General features: G+C 38.0%; 1 protein-coding gene across 2 annotated transcripts in view; it reads right to left on the minus strand.

Annotated features, from left to right (window-relative positions):
* SLC38A11 (solute carrier family 38 member 11) overlaps nucleotides 1-18,698 on the minus strand; it is a 55,727-nt gene that overhangs the window by 6,492 nt on the left and 30,537 nt on the right. For both annotated transcript variants that reach the window (XM_005896157.3, XM_070380878.1), the window contains 4 exons: nucleotides 13,969-14,039; nucleotides 13,142-13,303; nucleotides 10,148-10,260; nucleotides 3,442-3,573 (listed from right to left, as the gene is read on the minus strand). In XM_005896157.3, the coding sequence (XP_005896219.2) occupies nucleotides 3,442-3,573; nucleotides 10,148-10,260; nucleotides 13,142-13,303; nucleotides 13,969-14,039 (478 nt within the window). The remainder of the gene's footprint in view (nucleotides 1-3,441; nucleotides 3,574-10,147; nucleotides 10,261-13,141; nucleotides 13,304-13,968; nucleotides 14,040-18,698) is intronic.

Here is an 18,698-nt window from a genome sequence, read left to right on the forward strand (position 1 = left end):
ATTAAAGGATTACTATTACTGTCAGCCCCAACAATTTTTTCTAAGACTTAATTGCTTGATGCCACAACTAGAGAATGGGCTTCCCAGGTGGCTCAGTGGTAAAGAATCCACCTGCCAATGCAAGAGATGAAGGAGATGTGGGCTCAGTCCCTGGGTTGGGAAGATCCCCTGGAGTAGGAAATGGCAACCCAATCCAGTATTCTTCACTGGGAAATCCCATGGACAGAGGAGCCTGGTGGGCTATAGCCTGTAGGTCACAAAGAGTCAGACAGGACTGATCATGCCTACTAAAGAATGCCATCTGTGTCCAGGAACATTTGTAGACAGAAGTCCTTCACTGTGCTCCCAATGGACAGTGGCCCATGCAGTAATTTGAAAACTGTGTTCTTAGCACTCTGCTATATGTACTGTGGGGGATGGAGAAGGCAATTAAGCTCCATTCTTGTCTCTAAAGAACTTGTACTTTGATAGCAAAGGCAAGCTTTGGACAGTCCAGACCATACATGATATAAGGTAGTACTTAAATCAAGTTACATTTAGGTTGCAGTCATCCATTTACATAGATCGAGGTTGGAACGTGAAATGACTTTCAGTGAACCTACTAGCCTTTAGCCTATGCAAAATGAGGAAGTAGGTAAAAGTTACCTCGGATAATTTTCCATGTTTCCTATGAACTTTCTTTCCATTGCTGGTGGAACAGATGTTTCCCTAGTCATACGAAGGTTGGGGGAGTTGCCTACTCTCTACTTTCCACATGATCTGATACAGGAAAACTCCCAACAGTGTGTTCCTGACTGAATCTTCTACTACCTTTGTCTGGGATTTCAAATCCAAATGGCACCTGGAAGGAATAATACCTTCACCTCCCCTTTAACTCTCAATGGAGTGAGTAAAAGATAACTTGATATTCTATCTATAAAAGCCCACCCTCCCTGTGGGACATGATTGATCAATGCTAAGTGGTGTGGTTTTGAGTAGAAATTCCAGAAGGATTGTAGAAGGGGAAGAGGAAAGGCTCTAAAGCAGTATAATCACTTCTATTCATGTTTCACCAAATGATCTCATTATCCTATTTCCACAAAGTAGAATCAAGGAGTCACTTTTTTGGGGTCACTTTTAAAAATTCAAATACAGTTGACATATGATATTATGTGAGTTTTAGGTGCACTAAATGGTGATTTGACATTTACATACATTATGAAATGATCATCAGAACAACCCTAGTAACAATCTGTCCCCATACAAATTATTACAATATTATAGATATTCCTTATGCTGTGTATTACATACACGTGACTTATTTATCATATATCTGGAAATTTGTATCTCAGTTTCCTTGATCAATTTTACCCCTGCCCCTCCTCTCTGGCAACTACTCATTTGGTCTCTGTATCTATGAGTCTGTTTCCATTTTGTTCTGTTTAATCTTTTTTTAGATTCCATACGTTGATATAAGTAGGATAATACAGTATTTGTCTTTCTCTGTGTGACTTATTTCACTTTAGCATAATATCCTCAATATCCAACCATGATGCTGCAAATGGAAAGATTTTATTTTTTATGCCCGAGTAGTATTTTATTGTATATACATACCACATATTATTTATTCATCTCTTGATGGACACTTAGGTTGCTTCAATATCTTGGCTGTTGAAATCATGTTGTCAAGAACTTCACAGTACATACACATTTTCAAATTAGTGTTTTTGTTTTCTTTGGATAAATACCCAGAAGAGGAATTGCTGGGTCCCAAGAAGTCATTCTTGATGTGCCCATCTATCCCCCTGACCTCACAATTGAATTGGTTACCAAATTCTGTCAATCTTTTCTAAAAAGTGTCTTTTAGGAGTACACCCACATCCTTTTCTCTTCTTCACTGCCTCTATAGTAGCTGAACTTTTAAATTTCCCTGTGCGATTGTAAGCTCCACAAAAGCACAGATCCTTTCTGATTTCCTCCCATCCTGTATGTCTGCTTCTGTGGCATAGTGTATCACTGACCCTTGAATACCGTGGGAGTGAGGGGGTTACTGAGCCGCTGGAAGCTCATATATAACACATATGATTCTGCATACTCTGTTTCTCCATGTCTGCAGGTTCAACCAACTGAGGTTCACGTAGTGCATATTTATTGAAAAGTATCTGTGTAAAAGTAGACTCCGTATTTCAAATCCAAGTTGTTCAAAGCTCAATTGTAATTATTTAATATATATCTGATCAACAAATAAACATATTAAAGCTGCACTAGACTTTAAATCTTTGTAAGATTTGGAGAGAAATGAAAGAAAAAAATAATTACAGGAAAGAGTAAACATAAACCAAAGGATAAAAGAAAGAATTAATATGGATTACTCATAGGTCTAAAACAAGATCGACTAGAGCTGTGGGTAGATTTTGGGAAGTTAATGGTAAATAACTTTCCACAGATAGCTTGGGGTCAGATGATAAAGGCAACAGATTTTGTGCTTGTTGAGAGAAAAGTAGAGTTTTTAAGCAGGACGGTGATAAATTGGAAGCAGAACTTAAATATGTGCTAGTTGAAACAAAACCCCAATATTAATTCAAATGTGATATGATGAAGACATCGATTTGGAAATCAGCAGTAGAGATTACAAAGGAAATGAGAGAGAGAGAGAAATACTTAATAAGGTAAGTGAATGGGTAAGTGGATATAACTTCCTTCATTACATATTATAATGAGTCTCTCTAGACCTGTCTTTTTTAGGACTTCCCTGGTGGCTCAGACAGTAAAGTGTCTGCCTATAATGTGGGAGACCTGGGCTCAATCCCTGGGTTGGGAAGATTCCCTGGAGAAGGAAATGGCAACCCACTCGAGTACTCTTGCCTGGAAAATCCTATGGATGGAGAATCTTGGTAGGCTACAGTCCATGGGCTTGCAAAGAGTCAGAAACGACTGAGTGACTTCACTTCACTTCACTTCAGACATGTCTTTACTCTGCAAAGGAATTTCCCCTAGATTTGTTTAATTTATACTTATTTTCAATTATATCTATGCACTATAGAAAATAAAATATGGAAAAACTACTTAAACCAGTATTTCAGTTCCAGCACTACTGACATTTTGGATTGCATAATTCTCTGTGTAAGGGCTACCCTGCACATGATGAGATGTTTAGCCACATTCCTGTCCTCTACCCACTAGATACCACCAGCGTCAGCCTACCCAGTTGTGGCAACTCAAAACGTCTATAGACACTGCTAAGTGTCCACTGGGGGTGGGGACAGAAGGGCATTTCCCCCATTGAAGAACCACTGCTCTAAAAATATAAACCACATAATATCATCTATGCAAATATTTACTATAACAAGCACATTTTCATTCCAGTTCAGAAAATGACACCTTTATTAAGGAAAAATATATCTCATGTTAAATGCAAACATAACTTTAAAAGAGATTTTTAGAATCTTCAAATGTACTTACATTGAGCTCTAAAACTATTCCAAGGCAATCAATCAGCAGTGACACAAGTGTGGCCACGGTAATGATAACCACAGTTATGATAATGTGGCAAACTGATGAAAGATTCCCACCAAAAAACACATTGGCAATTACCTGCCAAATAGAAACAGATTATTTAGAAAGGGACTCTCAGAGTTGTGCAGGAGTTTTAAAAGAGAATTTTATATTATAGTAGTTGGGACTATATAAAATACAGTAAGGCAATCAATCAAATCTTAAGTCATATGAATGAATGTTGTATCTTTTCCAAACTATTTACACATAGACACACACACATCAATAACAAGTATTCTTTGTTGAACTATTAGACAGGCATTGGCTTACATTCCAGACTCAGAACATGGCATACTACTGAGTGAACAAAAATATTTCTGAAGTGTAGGAGAGACCTTGAGAAGTTACCTTATTCTTTTTCCCTGAGTCCAATAAGGTTATTATTAACACAAACTACAGATGTTATTTATATTATCTGAAGGACTTCTAAGGAAAGAGTTATCACAATATCTTTTAATAATAATGCATGTTTAATATTCTTTACTAATAGGAAACTAACTTCATATAATCTAAATCCTATCTGGTACAAGCTAAGTCTATTTTATCTTGCCTTTCCTTAACAAAAATGGAGAAGAGTTGATTACCATTTTCCACTGACACTCAGGTTAGGAAATCACTCAACAGTTACCTATTTTGTGTGTGTGCTAAGTCTCTTTAGTCATGTCCAACTCTTTGAGACCCCATGGACTGTAGCCCACCATGCTCCTCTGTCCATGGGATTCTCCAGACAAGAAAGCTGGAGTGGGTTCTCATGCCCTCCTCCAGAGGATATTCCTGACCTGAGGATCAAACCTGTGTCTCTTACATCTCCTGCATTGGCATGCAAGTTCTTTACTGCTAGCACCATCTGGTAAGCCCAGTTACCTATTTAATACCTACTTAATATGTCCTACACTGTATTATGTTAAGAGAAAATGTCTAGGAGATGATTCCTATTCTTAGGAATTAACATCCTGATTAGAGAGATTCAAACAATCCAATAAAACAAACAGTTATTAATTTTTGACAAGATAGAAAAGATCAAAGACAATTTAGAACTAGACAGTGCCACCCAAGACGGGCGGGTCATGGTGGAGAGGTCTGACGGAATGTGGTCCACTGGAGAAGGGAATGGCAAACCACTTCAGTATTCTTGCCTTGAGAACCCCATGAACAGGATGAAAAGGCAAAAAGATAGGACACTGAAAGATGAACTCCCCAGGTCGGTAGGTGCCCAATATGTTAATGGAGATTAGTGCAGAAATAACTCCAGAAAGAATGAAGGGTTGGAGCCAATGCAAAAACAACACCCAGTTGTGGATGTGACTGGTGACAGAAGCAAGGTCCGATGCTGTAAAGAGCAATATTGCATAGGAACCTGGAATGTCAGGTCCATGAATCAAGGCAAATTGGAAGTGGTCAAACAGGAGATGGCAAGAGTGAATGTCAACATTCTAGGAATCAGCGAACTAAGATGGACTGGAATGGGTGAATTTAACTCAGATGACCATTATATGTACTACTGTGGGCAGGAATCCCTTAGAAGAAGTAGAGTAGCCATCATAGTCAACAGAAGAGTCTGAAATGCAGTACTTGGATGCAATCTCAAAAACGACAGAATGATCTTTGTTTTTAAGGCAAACCATTCAATATCATGGTAATCCAAGTCTATGCCCTGACCAGTAATGCTAAAGAAGCTGAAGTTGAACAGTTCTGTGAAGACTTACAAGACCTTTTAGAAGGTCTTGTACCTTCTAAATACCCAAGAAGATGTCCTTTTCATTATAGGGGACTGGAATGCAAAAGTAGGAAAACAGGAAATACCTGGAGTAACAGGCAAATTTGGCCTTAGAGTACAGAATGAAGTAGGGCAAAGGCTAATAGAGTTTTGCCAAGAGAACGCACTGGTCATAGCAAACACCCTCTTCCAACAACATAAGAGAAGACTCTACACATGGACATCACCAGATGGTCAACACTGAAATCAGATTGATTATATTCTTTGCAGCCATATATGGAGAAGCTCTATACAGTCAGCAAAAACAAGACCAGGAGCTGACTGTGGCTCAGATCATGAACTCCTTATTGCCAAATTCAGACTTAAATTGAAGAAAGTGGGGAAAACCACTAGACCATTCAGGTATGACTTAAATCAAATCCCTTATGATTATACAGTGGAAGTGAGAAATAGATTTAAGGGACTAGATCTGATAGACAGAGTGCCTGATGAACTATGGACCAAGGTTTGTGACATTGTACAGGAGACAGGGATCAAGACCATCCCCAAGAAAAAGAAATGCAAAAAAGCAAAATGGCTGTCTGAGGAGGCCTTACAAATAGCTGTGAAAAGAAGACAAGTGAGAAGCAAAGGAGAAAAGGAAAGATATACCCATTTGAATGCTGAGTTCCACAGAATAACAAGGAGAAATAAAAAAGCCTTCCTCAGTGATCAATGCAAAGAAATAGAGGAAAACAATAGAATAGGAAAGGCGAGTGATCTCTTCAAGAAAATTAGAGATACCAAGGGAACATTTCATGCAGAGATGGGCTCAATAAAGGACAGAAATGGTATGGACCTAACAGAAGCAGAAGATATTAAGAACAGGTGGCAAAAAAACATAGAAGAACTATACAAAAAAGATCTTCACTACCCAGATAAACAGGATGGTGTGAAAACCCACCTAGAGTCAGACATCTGGAATGTGAAATCAAGTGGGCCTGAGGAAGCATCACTACAAACAAAGCTAGTGGAGGTGATGGAATTCCAGTTGAGCTATTTCAAATCCTAAAAGGTGATGCTATGAAAATGCTGCACTCAATATGTCAGCAAATCTGGAAAACTCAGCAGTGGCCACAGGACTGGAAAAGGTCAGTTTTCATTCCAATTCCAAAGAAAGCCAATGCCAAAGAATGCTCAAACTACCGCACAATTGCACTCATCTCACACGCTAGTAAAATAATGTTCAAAATTCTCCAAGCCAGGCTTCAGCAGTATGTAAACCGTGAACTTCCAGATGTTCAAGTTGGTTTTAGAAAAGGCAGAGGAACCAGAGATCAAATTGCCAATATCCGCTGGCTCATCGAAAAAGCAAGAGAGTTCCAGAAAAACATCTATTTCTGCTTTATTGACTATGCTAAAGCCTTTGACTGTGTGGATCACAATAAACTGTGGAAAATTCTGAAAGAGATGGGAATACCAGACCACCTGACCTGCCTCTTGAGAAACCTGTATGCAGGTCAGGAAGCAACAGTTAGAACTGGACATGGAACAACAGACTGGTTCAAAATAGCAAAAGGAGTACGTCAAGGCTGTATATTGCCACCCTGCTTATTTAACTTCTATGCAGAGTACATCATGAGAAACACTGGGCTGCAAGAAGCACAAGCTTCACACAAGATTGCCGGGAGAAATACCAATAACCTCAGATATGCAGATGACACCACCCTTATGGCAGAAAGTGAAGAGAAAATAAAGAGCCTTTTGGTGAAAGTGAAAACGGAGAGTGAAAATGTTGGCTTAACATTTAGAAAACTAAGATCATGGCATCTGGGCCCATCACTTCATGGGAAATAGATGGGGAAACAGTGGAAACAGTGGCTGACTTTATTTTTTGGGGCTCCAAAATCACTGCAGATGGTGACTGCAGCCATGAATTAAAAGACGCTTACTCCTTGGAAAGAAAGTTATGACCAACTTAGACAGCATATTAAAAAGCAGAGACATTACTTTGTCAACAAAGGTCTGTCTAGTCAAAGCTATGGTTTTATCTGTAGTCATACATGGATGTGAGAGTTGGACTATAAGGAAAGCTGAGCGCAGAAGAATTGATGCTTTTGAACTGTGGTGGAGAAGACTCTTGAGTCCCTTGGACTGCAAGGAGATCCAACCAGTCCATCCTAAAGGAGATCAGTCCTGGGTGTTCATTGGAACGACTGATGTTGAAGCTGAAACTCTAATATTTTGGCCTCCTGATGCAAAGAGCTGACTCATTTGAAAAGATCCTGATGTTGGGAAAGATTGAAGGCAGGAGGAGAAGGGGATGACAGAGGATGAGGTGGTTGGATGGCATCACCGACTCAATGGACATGAGTTTGGGTAAACTGCAGGAGTTGGTGATGGACAGGGAGGCCTGACGTGCTGCGGTTCATGGGGTCGCAAAGAGTTGGACACGAATGAGCGAATAACTGAACTGAACTTAGCTATCTAGTTCTGTGTCCATGAGATTAACTGGCTTTATTGTATTCCTGAAATGTCCTTGTCTTACTTTGTCTTGAGGAAGAGCTTGAAACACAGATGGGATTTATAGCAGAATTATAGACCAAGACAATGTCAAAAAGAGCAAAGAGAACAGGAAAGATACATATGGGGGACAAGGAGGAGACAGTAAATAGGGTGTTAACTGTGCAAAAGAACCATGAGAAAAGAGCTGGAAATGGTAGGACAGGATCAGATGCTGGGGACCTTAAGGAAGTCAATTCCCCAAGCTATTATAAGTAACATTTCTAGTTAAGTAACAGTGCCCCATTGAGTGGATACTGTCATAACTCTGCTAATAATTAAATGGGGATATTAATCACTGGGCTTCCCTGATAGCTCAGTTGGTAAAGAATCTGCCCGCAATGCAGGAGACCCTGGTTTCATTCCTAGGTCAGGACGATCCGTTGGAGAAGGGATAGGCTACCTACTTCAGTATTCTTGGACTTCCCTTGTGGCTCAGCTGGTAAAGAATCTGCCTGCAGTGTGGGAGACCTGGGTTCAATCTCTGGGTTGGGAAGATCTCCTGAAGAAGGGAAAGGCTACCCACTCCAGTATTCTGGCCTGGAGAATTCCACGGACTCTGTAGTCCATGGGGTCACACAGAGCTGGACACGACTGAGTGACTTTCACTTTCACTAATCACTTTTACTCATTTTGGTTTTTGGTAATTGGTAATGTCCTTCCAAATATTTTCTCATTTCGAGTGCATTCTTAATGAGGAAGTTTACTCAGTGGGGCAAACTAGTGTAGATATTTATTAGGGGGTAGACTGGTATTGTGGCACCCTTGGACATGGCCAGCTACTTTACCTGTGAGTAGAAATCACTTTGATTATATTATTGCCAATCATATATTTGTGTGTGTGCGCACGTGTGTGTGTGTGTGTGTGTGTGCAGAAAGGAGAGAAAGAAAAAGGAAGTGAATGGGTGAGGAATATACAAAGTTCCTCTGCCTACTATTTGCTACCACGGCAGAGATCTTGATTTAGTTCTGTCTTCCTGTCATGGCAGCTAGAAAGGAAACACAAGTCTCAAGTACTGAAGACACAAGCTGTGCAGGTGGAGTGACTCAGAAGTCCACGAGCAGCTCACCAGAAACCACATGAGAATAAGCCATCTGTCACTGCTGATCAAGAGATCAGATGTGAACCTAAAGTATTGGGTAGAAACTAAAATAAAACCATTTCCTGCATCCAACAATAGTTAGCTCTTTGATTTAAATTTATTCAAGTTCAATCTACTGTTCCCTGTATTCAAGGAGGTGAGCTGGCCTGTGGGTTATATATTTGTAAGTGAGGACAAATGCTAACTGTAAGGGACATACGTAGCACTGACCGTGTCTTCATTCCTTTCCCGTGTGCTGTTCCTTACCCAGAATCAGCATAAGGCAAGCACTGGTCTGCCTCTAGAAGCCTGCCCATTAGTTAGTGTATTTGAAGCTTTGCAGGCATTTCACTTCACACATTAGATCCATTGACAGTGTTCTGTGTAAACAGTCTCTAGGAATAGATCCTAAGACTAAGCCTTTTCAGTGTGATTCCTGAAAGAACCTCTATGAAACAGGATCATGTTTTTCTGCTAAATGATACAGTGGATTCTTAGCTTACTGTATAAGGGATTCCTGACAAAGCCACATTATCCAACTTTCTGCAAAAGGATTTAGTTCTCTTTTACCTAATCTTCCTCTATGAATCCAGATAGATGATATAATATAACTTGGAGATGACTTTATAAGTGAAATATATCAATATACAGGTATAGATAAAAATTCATAATAAACATATTTATAAATATGCATAAATAAATGTTTATTTATATTTATATAAAATAAATATTTATAAACTTAGTAAATATATAAATAAAATTATCTCTAAAACTAATGATTTAAAATACATTTTAAGTTTTCATGTAAGACAAAATATTTTAGTCTTTTAAAAGATAATACAATTGATCATATCTGTCCTATGGTGCCTTTTATACATGTTGACTTATAAAACATTTTAGCCAAAAGACAATTTTGTAAAACATGTTTTAAACCTTACTGCTTAATTTGTTTGTAAGAATGAGTAAAAGAAAATCTTGGTTTGACTCTATTAAAGGCTGACATTCATTTTGGAATGCAGTTGTATAAATATTTATACTTATGCTAATATAAACTAAACCACCAAACATGATTTTCAAAACCAACTTTTGAAAAAACAACTCGTAAACATTTGAATATGAATTATCTTTAAACTGGGTAAAAGAGAAAATTTCATGAATTATGTTTCTTGTCATGCACTTGGGAATTTGCAGAATCAAATGATTTATAAATTGTACTAAATTAATGTAGTAGAGAAATGACCTAGTTAAAAGTGTCGAAAGAGACTGTGCTTACCTCTCTAGTCACAAAGCATTCAATGGGGTATGTCAAAATGACAGTGACTCCATAGCAAAACCTTCCAAATGTTACCAAGTCATCATTTCTGCAATAATTTTCAAACAAGTCTCCTAGAGAACAATATAAAATAGATTTACTTAATAGATACTGGATATTTGAGATAAATATGTAATAAATGAGATATTGTATATTTATTATATGAGTAAAGGTACATAAACATCATTTAATTTAATTAATACAACAGACAGCTAAGTCTAAATATAAATTTTGCATTCAAAAGCTACATAATTACTGCTGGGTATTAAAACTAGCACATGCTCCACTTGAAAGCAAATTTATCACTAATGGTTTTTCTCTTACTCTCATTGTTTGTTTTTAGAAGATTAGCCTTAAATTTGTATCAACATCTGAAAAATACTTTTATCCATTGTCTTCTTATACCAGAATCAACTCCCTAAATTCTTGTGCACTGGTTTTATAAACTTGCTTCTGGTCTTTGTTTCTAGTAAGTAAGTGACTTCATTATTAAAAAAAAAAAAAAAAAGTCTGTTAAAATAAACAAATTTCCTTTTGAAATGTTATTCTTAGATCAAGGACAATCCTGAAAGGAACAGTAGACTAGTACATGTAAGGAGCTGAATTTCCTGTATATCACTCTATGGAGTTTAATCACAAACTCAGGGCTACAGCAAGGAATTCCAAACATACACTATCTTTCATGGTATCTGATGAACCCAAGTATAAATGCACTGATTGAAAATGGTGAAAATATGGTTAGTTCCCAGGCAAAGTATTATATTTAATTAGTTCCAAACTAAATGATGGACCATATATACCTTGAACCAATTCTTATTTAGAGACTATTTTCTTAGACACATGTGAAGAAATACAGGATCTAGTGAGAGCACAGATCATGTCAACAAAAAGTTTCCCAATATAGAAACAAATATTTGGGGCTGTTTATTTCCTAAATAAAATACTTACATTTTAAAATGTTGGTCACAGTTTTCAATTAAACTGAATAGAAAATTAGATAAAAGTCACACACTGCCACACTGTTTATATATAAAAAAAATTAATAATAATCCTCTGTATACTTATTTTTTCATTAAAAGACTAAATGACTTGCTTCTTCCCAAGACTTATTTAAGTGACTCTTTTCCCCTCCTTCCTTTTAACTGGAGTAAACGTACATTATTTTCTAGTGTCCCTTTTGGGCAGAAGGAGATTAAATCACAAAGCAAGGGTCACAGTAGTGGTTGGTTCAAGGTTGACAGAAAAGATTCTAACACTCTAGGAAAAAGGACTCAAACTCCCTGTTCTCTAACTTCCACTAAAATACGGGCCCTGCATCTTTTCAAAAGTCACTGGAAAATTCAAGAACAATGGAGAGTTGTCACTGCCTCACAAGCTGGAGTTTGTGAAATGAAAGAGAAAAGAAGCCTGCAGTGTGCACAAACAAGACTGGGTTTGCCTAAGCCAAAATGGCCTAAAGAAACAACGTCAGCTTATTCAAGCTTGACTGTAAGTGTGTTTTAGGGAATTATAGCTAGAAAAGGAAAAAAAAAATCAAAATCAACCTGTCAGCTTTGTTATGTAAAGACTTAATTATACCTGAACAATTATTACTGATAAAAACCACCAGGAAGGTGTGACTAAGAGAAAGGGTTTCTGTCTTAGAGAAAAGGCATTTTGAAGCCAAGATTCTGTGGAGATTGGAGCCTAAAGGCCATTTGTCTTTCAAACTGTGCAGCTTTAGTGACATATGGCAATGTTTTGAAACAATTTTTATCAAGACTTTCAAGGTCGCTTCATTATTATACTCTAATGGCACACACAGGTATTATATTTTTGATAGCATTGTGATTATGGTATTAATCACTGTTTTTTTTTAAGTCATCTTTCTTTGTTTCTTGAGAACTCTCTCCTTATAATCATAGTCACCTGTAACCTAAATTTAGAACAAGGCACCATTCACCCAAGGATACCTCAATGTCATCTGAAAAGTGAGCCAAGAAGAACTAGAGGTTAAGAGACAGCTATTAGTGGGTCATATGTGACCAAAACAGGGTAGACAGCAAGCCGGAATGAGGAGAAAATGGGACTGAAAGTCAGGAGCCGTGTTTCCACTTTGTCACCAGCCAGCTTGGGCAAGTTACTCTGCTTCTTTGTGTTCTAGGCAGGGGGTAAAACTAGTTATTCCACTTACCTTCCTAGGGTTGTCTGAAGGTCAAATGCAATAATAGACCTGCAGAAGCCATGGAATGCATGAATCACGGCATTTAGCAGGCTGTCAGACTACCCTAACTAGCACACATAGATGAGGCAATGCAAGAGGCAAGGACATAGAAGAGATGACCACTCAGCTGTTGGATGGAGAAGAAAGAAGTGAATTCAGTGTCCTGGGGTGAGAGTGGAGGTGGGGAGGAAATGGGCTGGTTTTGTAGGAAAGGTGATATTTTGCATTTAAAGCAAAAGTAGAACAACTAAGTAGAAATGTCCTTGGTTGTTGGATGAACAGAAGAAAAGGAGAGGAGATAGGATTTGAAAGCAAAGTGGAAGCACTCAGAGGAAAAAAAAAATACATGAGGGAGTGAATGATGATATGGCTGGGCTCTTTTCTCTACGGGGAGTCCTCAGAACTGTTGAGTAATTCAGAGAGGTCCATGAGAATCAGAACCAAGAAGACTGTTAGCCTTGATGAGAGGATACTGTTGTCTTTGAAGGTGAAACTGCAGTGGACTAGTAGAGAGGAAAGCCAGAATTCATGTGCTTTGAAGTGAAACCATCAAAGGAGGGAGAACGGACTACAGAAAAAGTTTAGCAGTTTAAAAAGGAGAAGATGAGGAAAATTAGGAAAGGGAGGAAGGTAGAGGAGAGAATGTGTTCTACTTTGAAGTAGGGCATTGGGTATAATAATACTTAAAATGAGAAGTGATAGCACCACTCCATATGAACCAAAACATGTTAAGATAGAATTTCTCTTTTTACCTTGGGTGTAGCCAGTAAATGTCAAGTATCCACACGTAGCAAAGAGAATACTGATAAATACAGAAATCAAGGTAGACACATGGATGATGTGAGACCACTTAGCTACTGTAGGTTCTTCCAAAGAACCATAAACTAAGAAGCAGTTATGGTGGCAAATAAATGCTGCAATACAAGGGGGGGAAAAAAGCATTATTAAAGCAAATCACATAGTTGTCCTTTTCCCTTGGAAAATTCAGAGACATATGCTACTTTGAAATACTAATGAATTGAAGTTCAAATATACTAATTTACTAGAGATGCCAGAAATAATCTTTCTAACAGCTGTAGGAATGAGAAATTTCATTTGTATTAGGCTTATGTGATCTTTTCATGTCACTCTTGATATAAACCAGGCCTATCCAACTTTCTCTCCCACTTCCTACTGGCCTTTCCAATCTTAAAGGAAATCTAAACAACACCATATTTTCAGCCCAGGGCTTCCTTTCCCATCTGGGATATAACAGAGTCACTCTAGACTCCTGGCCAATTCACAATACTTTGTGTGCAAGGAATAAGTCTGTTAACACTTGCTAGATTTTCAAGTTAAGAAACAAGACTTTAATGAGTTTTCTGCATGAGGAAAAGACTTGTTAAAATTGAAGCAAATTTTAGTGATGAGTGAGAATGGTTTGTGCCTAATTTTATGCTGGCACAAACTGGATCATACGCTGCTAATAGGAAGTCTAAAACAGGACATCTGCTTTCCAGACACAAATACGAGGCAAAGCACTTTTTCATGGTACAGAAGACCCCACATTGAGAAAGGACCTTGGAAACCATGTACTCACCAAATGACATCACACCAACAGCCTGAACGGCGTTGGGCTTTGCAAATATCCAAGCATCTTCTGTTTTTGGTCTAGAAGAGAATCGGTTAATTTAAAGAATGATTAAACAAACACAGGCATAAGCATACAAGAAAACAAGAAATGATGTCATGCTATAAGCTGAACATCTTTAAGTCAGAAATTTATAAGGAGTCCTCATTCATCTTTTTAAATTGTAAATAAATTCCCCAGGAATATTGATGTAATCTGTTAACCTTGCTCCTTGAAAATGTATGTCAAATATACTTGGAAAGAATCTAGTTTCACATATTTAAAATAGATTACTTAATACTGTCACTTTATTTGCTTGTCAATTTAATAAAATATTTGTTATGTATATTTGAGATACTCAATGAGGAAGATATTAATAAAGCAAAATTCTTCCTCAATTAATCAATGCAGCCCTTCATTTCCTTCTAACCCATTCTTCCAGGCTCATCCTACCCAAAGGAAATTCACAGCTGGCACTACACTTTATCGAGAAAGGTGGACTGAACTAATATTAATTGAAAAGGTCTTTAACGATGTTCCAGGAACTATCCTATGCTATCTCAATCCTCACAGTAACACTGATGTGTTCTTATCACCATTTAAAGCATTAGGAAGGTCAAGCTCTGGATGGTGACACATCTGGTCAAGCTTCCACAGTCAGTAAAGAAGCTGAGCTTTGTCTCTTTGGTCTGTCCATCTCTTCCTTACTGAGCTGTCAGTCACCTCCAATTCCCACCTGTGTATACACTTCTCAAAGAGGGTTTAGAAATATATGCACTTGAAACTGCCTGAATAACCCTCTTTCCCGGTGTCATTAAAGTATCTGCCAATCTGTCTATAGTCACAGATTGGTCTCCCTGAAGAACAGTCAAGAACACAGGCTCCGGTCTGTGTTGATCTTCTGGCCCTATCTACTTATTAGTGACCTTAGACAAAGTACTTAACCTTTCTGTGGTTCAGTTTTTTTTTTTCAAATTTAGTTACTAATTTATTTATTTGCCTGTGTCAGCGCTTAGTCGCAGCACGTGGAATCTTCCGTTGCGGTGGGGGCTCTTTGCGGGGGTACCTGAGCTCAGTAGTTGTGGTGCTTGGGCTCAGCCACTCTGCAGCATGTGGGATCTTAGCTCCTCAACCAGGGATCGAACCCACATCCTCTGCATTGCAAGGTGGATTCTTAACCACTGGACCACCAGGGAAGTCCCTGTGCTTCAGTTTTGATATATATAAAATGCGGATAACATTAATAATGCCTAATTCACTGAGTTATTACATTAAATGAGAAAAATATGTAAAATCTGGGAGAGAACCTAGCATATGGTAAGTATTCCATAAATGGTTAATAGTATTATCAGCTTATGTCTCAACATTGTTATTATTATACAGTGTCATTTAATAGAAGGTAGCAAAGGTCCAAAAGTATGGCCAGCTTCCCTGAAAAGGAAAGCCTTGAGTGAGACCCCAAAATGCATAAAGATGGAAGAGGAGGAGAGGAAAGAAGGGTCCTTGAAAGTAGAAAGGCACCAGGTGTAAAACCATCTATTTCATAAGTTTGTGATTCATTCTCAACGTAGACACAAAAAAATGTCTCATTTGTTTGGTCAGAGTTAGTGCGATTCATGCATTATGTCACTGCTTTGCATATTTGAAATGAGCAGTTACAAACTCCAAAGAACTAAGTGGCATACAAGGGAGGCCTCCTGCTGTTACAAGGCTTGCTGACTCTCAGAGATTTTTGAGTGGGAGCTGCTGCCACCTGCTGCCTCCACTGCTCTTATTGCAGTGACCATCACCCACAGCAGCACACCTGTCAAATTCCCACGTTAATGTGGAAAAATATAAACTTGGCCCAGAGTCCTTAAATTTTTTTTTTTTTTTTTTTAGAAAAGGCAGCATTAATAATTGTAGAAGCTTGAAAATTTTTAACTTTCTAATATTTTAAATGATCTACTTCTGTTAGGGTTTTTGCATGTTAGTAACATTAATTTTTCCTTTCAGTACAGATTGTGGTGGTACCCTATTTTTTGACTCTTATATGAGTAATAAAAAAGCACGAGTTTTATGTTTCTTCATTCAAGTTTAAAATGCTTTTCCTAGTCCATATGGTTCCTTGAAATTCCTAGATAAGATGGAGAAATAGTAACTACAATAATTTTGGATTCTCTGTGTTCATCTTAACGATGTTGATTTCATAAGAGGAAAAATACCAAAAATACGTTACATATAGGGAAAAACATGCCCAAATCTAGAAAGAGAAGGAGACACTGAATATGGTTTTCCAGTCTTTTATAAATCAGCCTGGGATTGAGTTCCAGAAAAATGTGTGTGTGAGTTGCTCAGTCATGTCTGACTCTTTGTGACCCCATGGACTGTAGCCCAGCAGGCTTCTCTGTCCATAGGATTCTCCAGGCAAGAAGACTGGAGTGGATTGCCATCCCCTTCTCAAGAGGATCTTCCCAACCGAGGTATCGAACCCTGGTCTCCTGCACTGCAGGCAGATTCTTTACTGTTTGAGCCACAGGAAGTCCAGAAAAATGGTTCCACAAAAAAAAAAAAAGAGAAAGTTTCTTGATATATTTTGTGATATCTTGATACCCAGTGTGGATAAGTATGTAAAGCATAGATGGCTCTGATTTTAGAAGCTTAAAATGGAAGACGAAATATTATCAAATGCAATCAAGCAATGTATAAGAGAAAGAATCATGTCTAAGAGTAGTTTTTCCAATAAGTGCAAGACTAGTAGTAGTGCAATAGAAAAATCTATTAGTATAATTCATCACATTAACAGATTAATGGAGAATAAAAAGCTTATCATTGACCATTTCAAAACATGTAGAAAAGCCCACAATCTAGTATTTATTCCGACAGTATATTTAGCAAGCTATTATTAAAGCAGAACTTTCTTGACCTAATAAAGAATGTATACCAAAACCCATAGCAAATGACATATTTAAAAGTGAAAAGTTAAAAAAAAAAATGAAAAGTTAGAAATATTACAATTAAAGGCAGGCACTAGATGATGTTCACTATCACTGCTTCCAGAATATACTACTGGATTTCCTAGCTTATGTAATAAAATAACACATAGTGATAAGATACGTAATCACTGGAAAGTGATAAATTATTTGGACATAATATAATTATGCAAACAGAATATTTAGGGGAATCTACTGACAAGCAATTGGAATTAATAAAAACATTCAGCAATTTTACTGGACACAAGCTCAATACACAAAAATCATTAGGATTGATGTACACAAAAACTAGTTAAAATGTTTTTTTAAATGGCAATGATAAAGAAAACTAAAAAATATGCATAATATTAATAGTATGATATAATTTTATTGAAAGACAAACAAATGGAGAGATATACCATATTTATGAAGGAAGACTCAACTGACATCATGTCATGTCAATTCTCTCCAAACTAATATTTAATTTCAAAGAATAAAACATAATATTGATGGAACAGAAATTGTTTTAAATCTATAAAAGCAAAAACCATAAAGATAAAAATTGATAAACCTGGTTAAATTAATAGAAGGTAAATATAAAATGTGTCAGAGAAGGCAATGGCACCCCACTCCAGTACTCTTGCCTGGAAAATCACATGGGCGGAGGAGCCTGGTAGGCTGCAGTCCATGGGGTCGTTAAGAGTCAGACACGACTGAGCGACTTCACTTTCACGTTTCACTTTCATGCATTGGAGAAGGAAATGGCACCCCACTCCAGTACTCTTGGCTGGAAAATCCCATGGATGGAGGAGCCTGATAGACTGCAGTCCATGGGGTCGCTAAGAGTCGGACATGACTGAGCAACTTGACTTTCATGTTTCACTTTCATGCATTGGAGAAGGAAATGGCAACCCACTCCAGTGTTCTTGCCTGGAGAATCCCAGGGACGGGGGAGCCTGGTGGGCTGCCATCTATGGGGTCACACAGAGTCGGACACGACTGAAGCGACTTAGCAGCAGCAGCAGCAGCAGCATACATAGGAGAGACTCAGGGGAAATTGCCCAAATGGCCAAAAACCTTACCTTAAATACCATCTTTAGTTAAAGATAAAAGAGGCTGCTGGGGGCAGTGGTTTGGGACTTCAAAAGTGAGGAAGGCAATTCACATGGAGATGGAAAAGTAAATGTTTGGTAAACAAATGTTTGCTGGGCCTCGAGGAGACAGGGCCCACGTAGTGGACTCTGAACTCTGGCCCTGCCCCGTTTCTCCTGCACACCTAGTGCATACTCTTTGCTGGTATCTGGCGATAGCTCTATTTCAGGAATGTCCCTCTATCTAATTCTCTTAAGCAGTGAGGAAGAAGGTCAAAGGTGCTTCCTGAGTCTTTCAGGTCTTGATTGTTTTCAGTTTGAAATAATCCGCTGGCCAAAGAAACGTATTTTGGGGTGGCAAATTTTGCTCCCTTACAATTGCTTTCTATGCTGATGGAAATGTTCTACATCTGTGCTGTCCAACATGATGACCCCTAGACACATGTGGCTGCTGAATATTTAAAATTATGGCTAGGGCAAATTAATTTTTAATTTTATTTAATTTTATCTAAATAGTCACACGTAAAGGAAGATAAATTAGGAGATTGGGATTAACATATACGCTTCTATATATGAAATAGTAAACAATAAGGACCCACTGTATAGCACAGAGAAGTCTACTCTGTATCTTATAATAACCTACCATGGAAAAGAGTCT

The sequence above is a fragment of the Bos mutus genome, chromosome 2, assembly GCF_027580195.1.
Source record: "Bos mutus isolate GX-2022 chromosome 2, NWIPB_WYAK_1.1, whole genome shotgun sequence".
Classification (NCBI taxonomy): Eukaryota; Metazoa; Chordata; class Mammalia; order Artiodactyla; family Bovidae; genus Bos; species Bos mutus.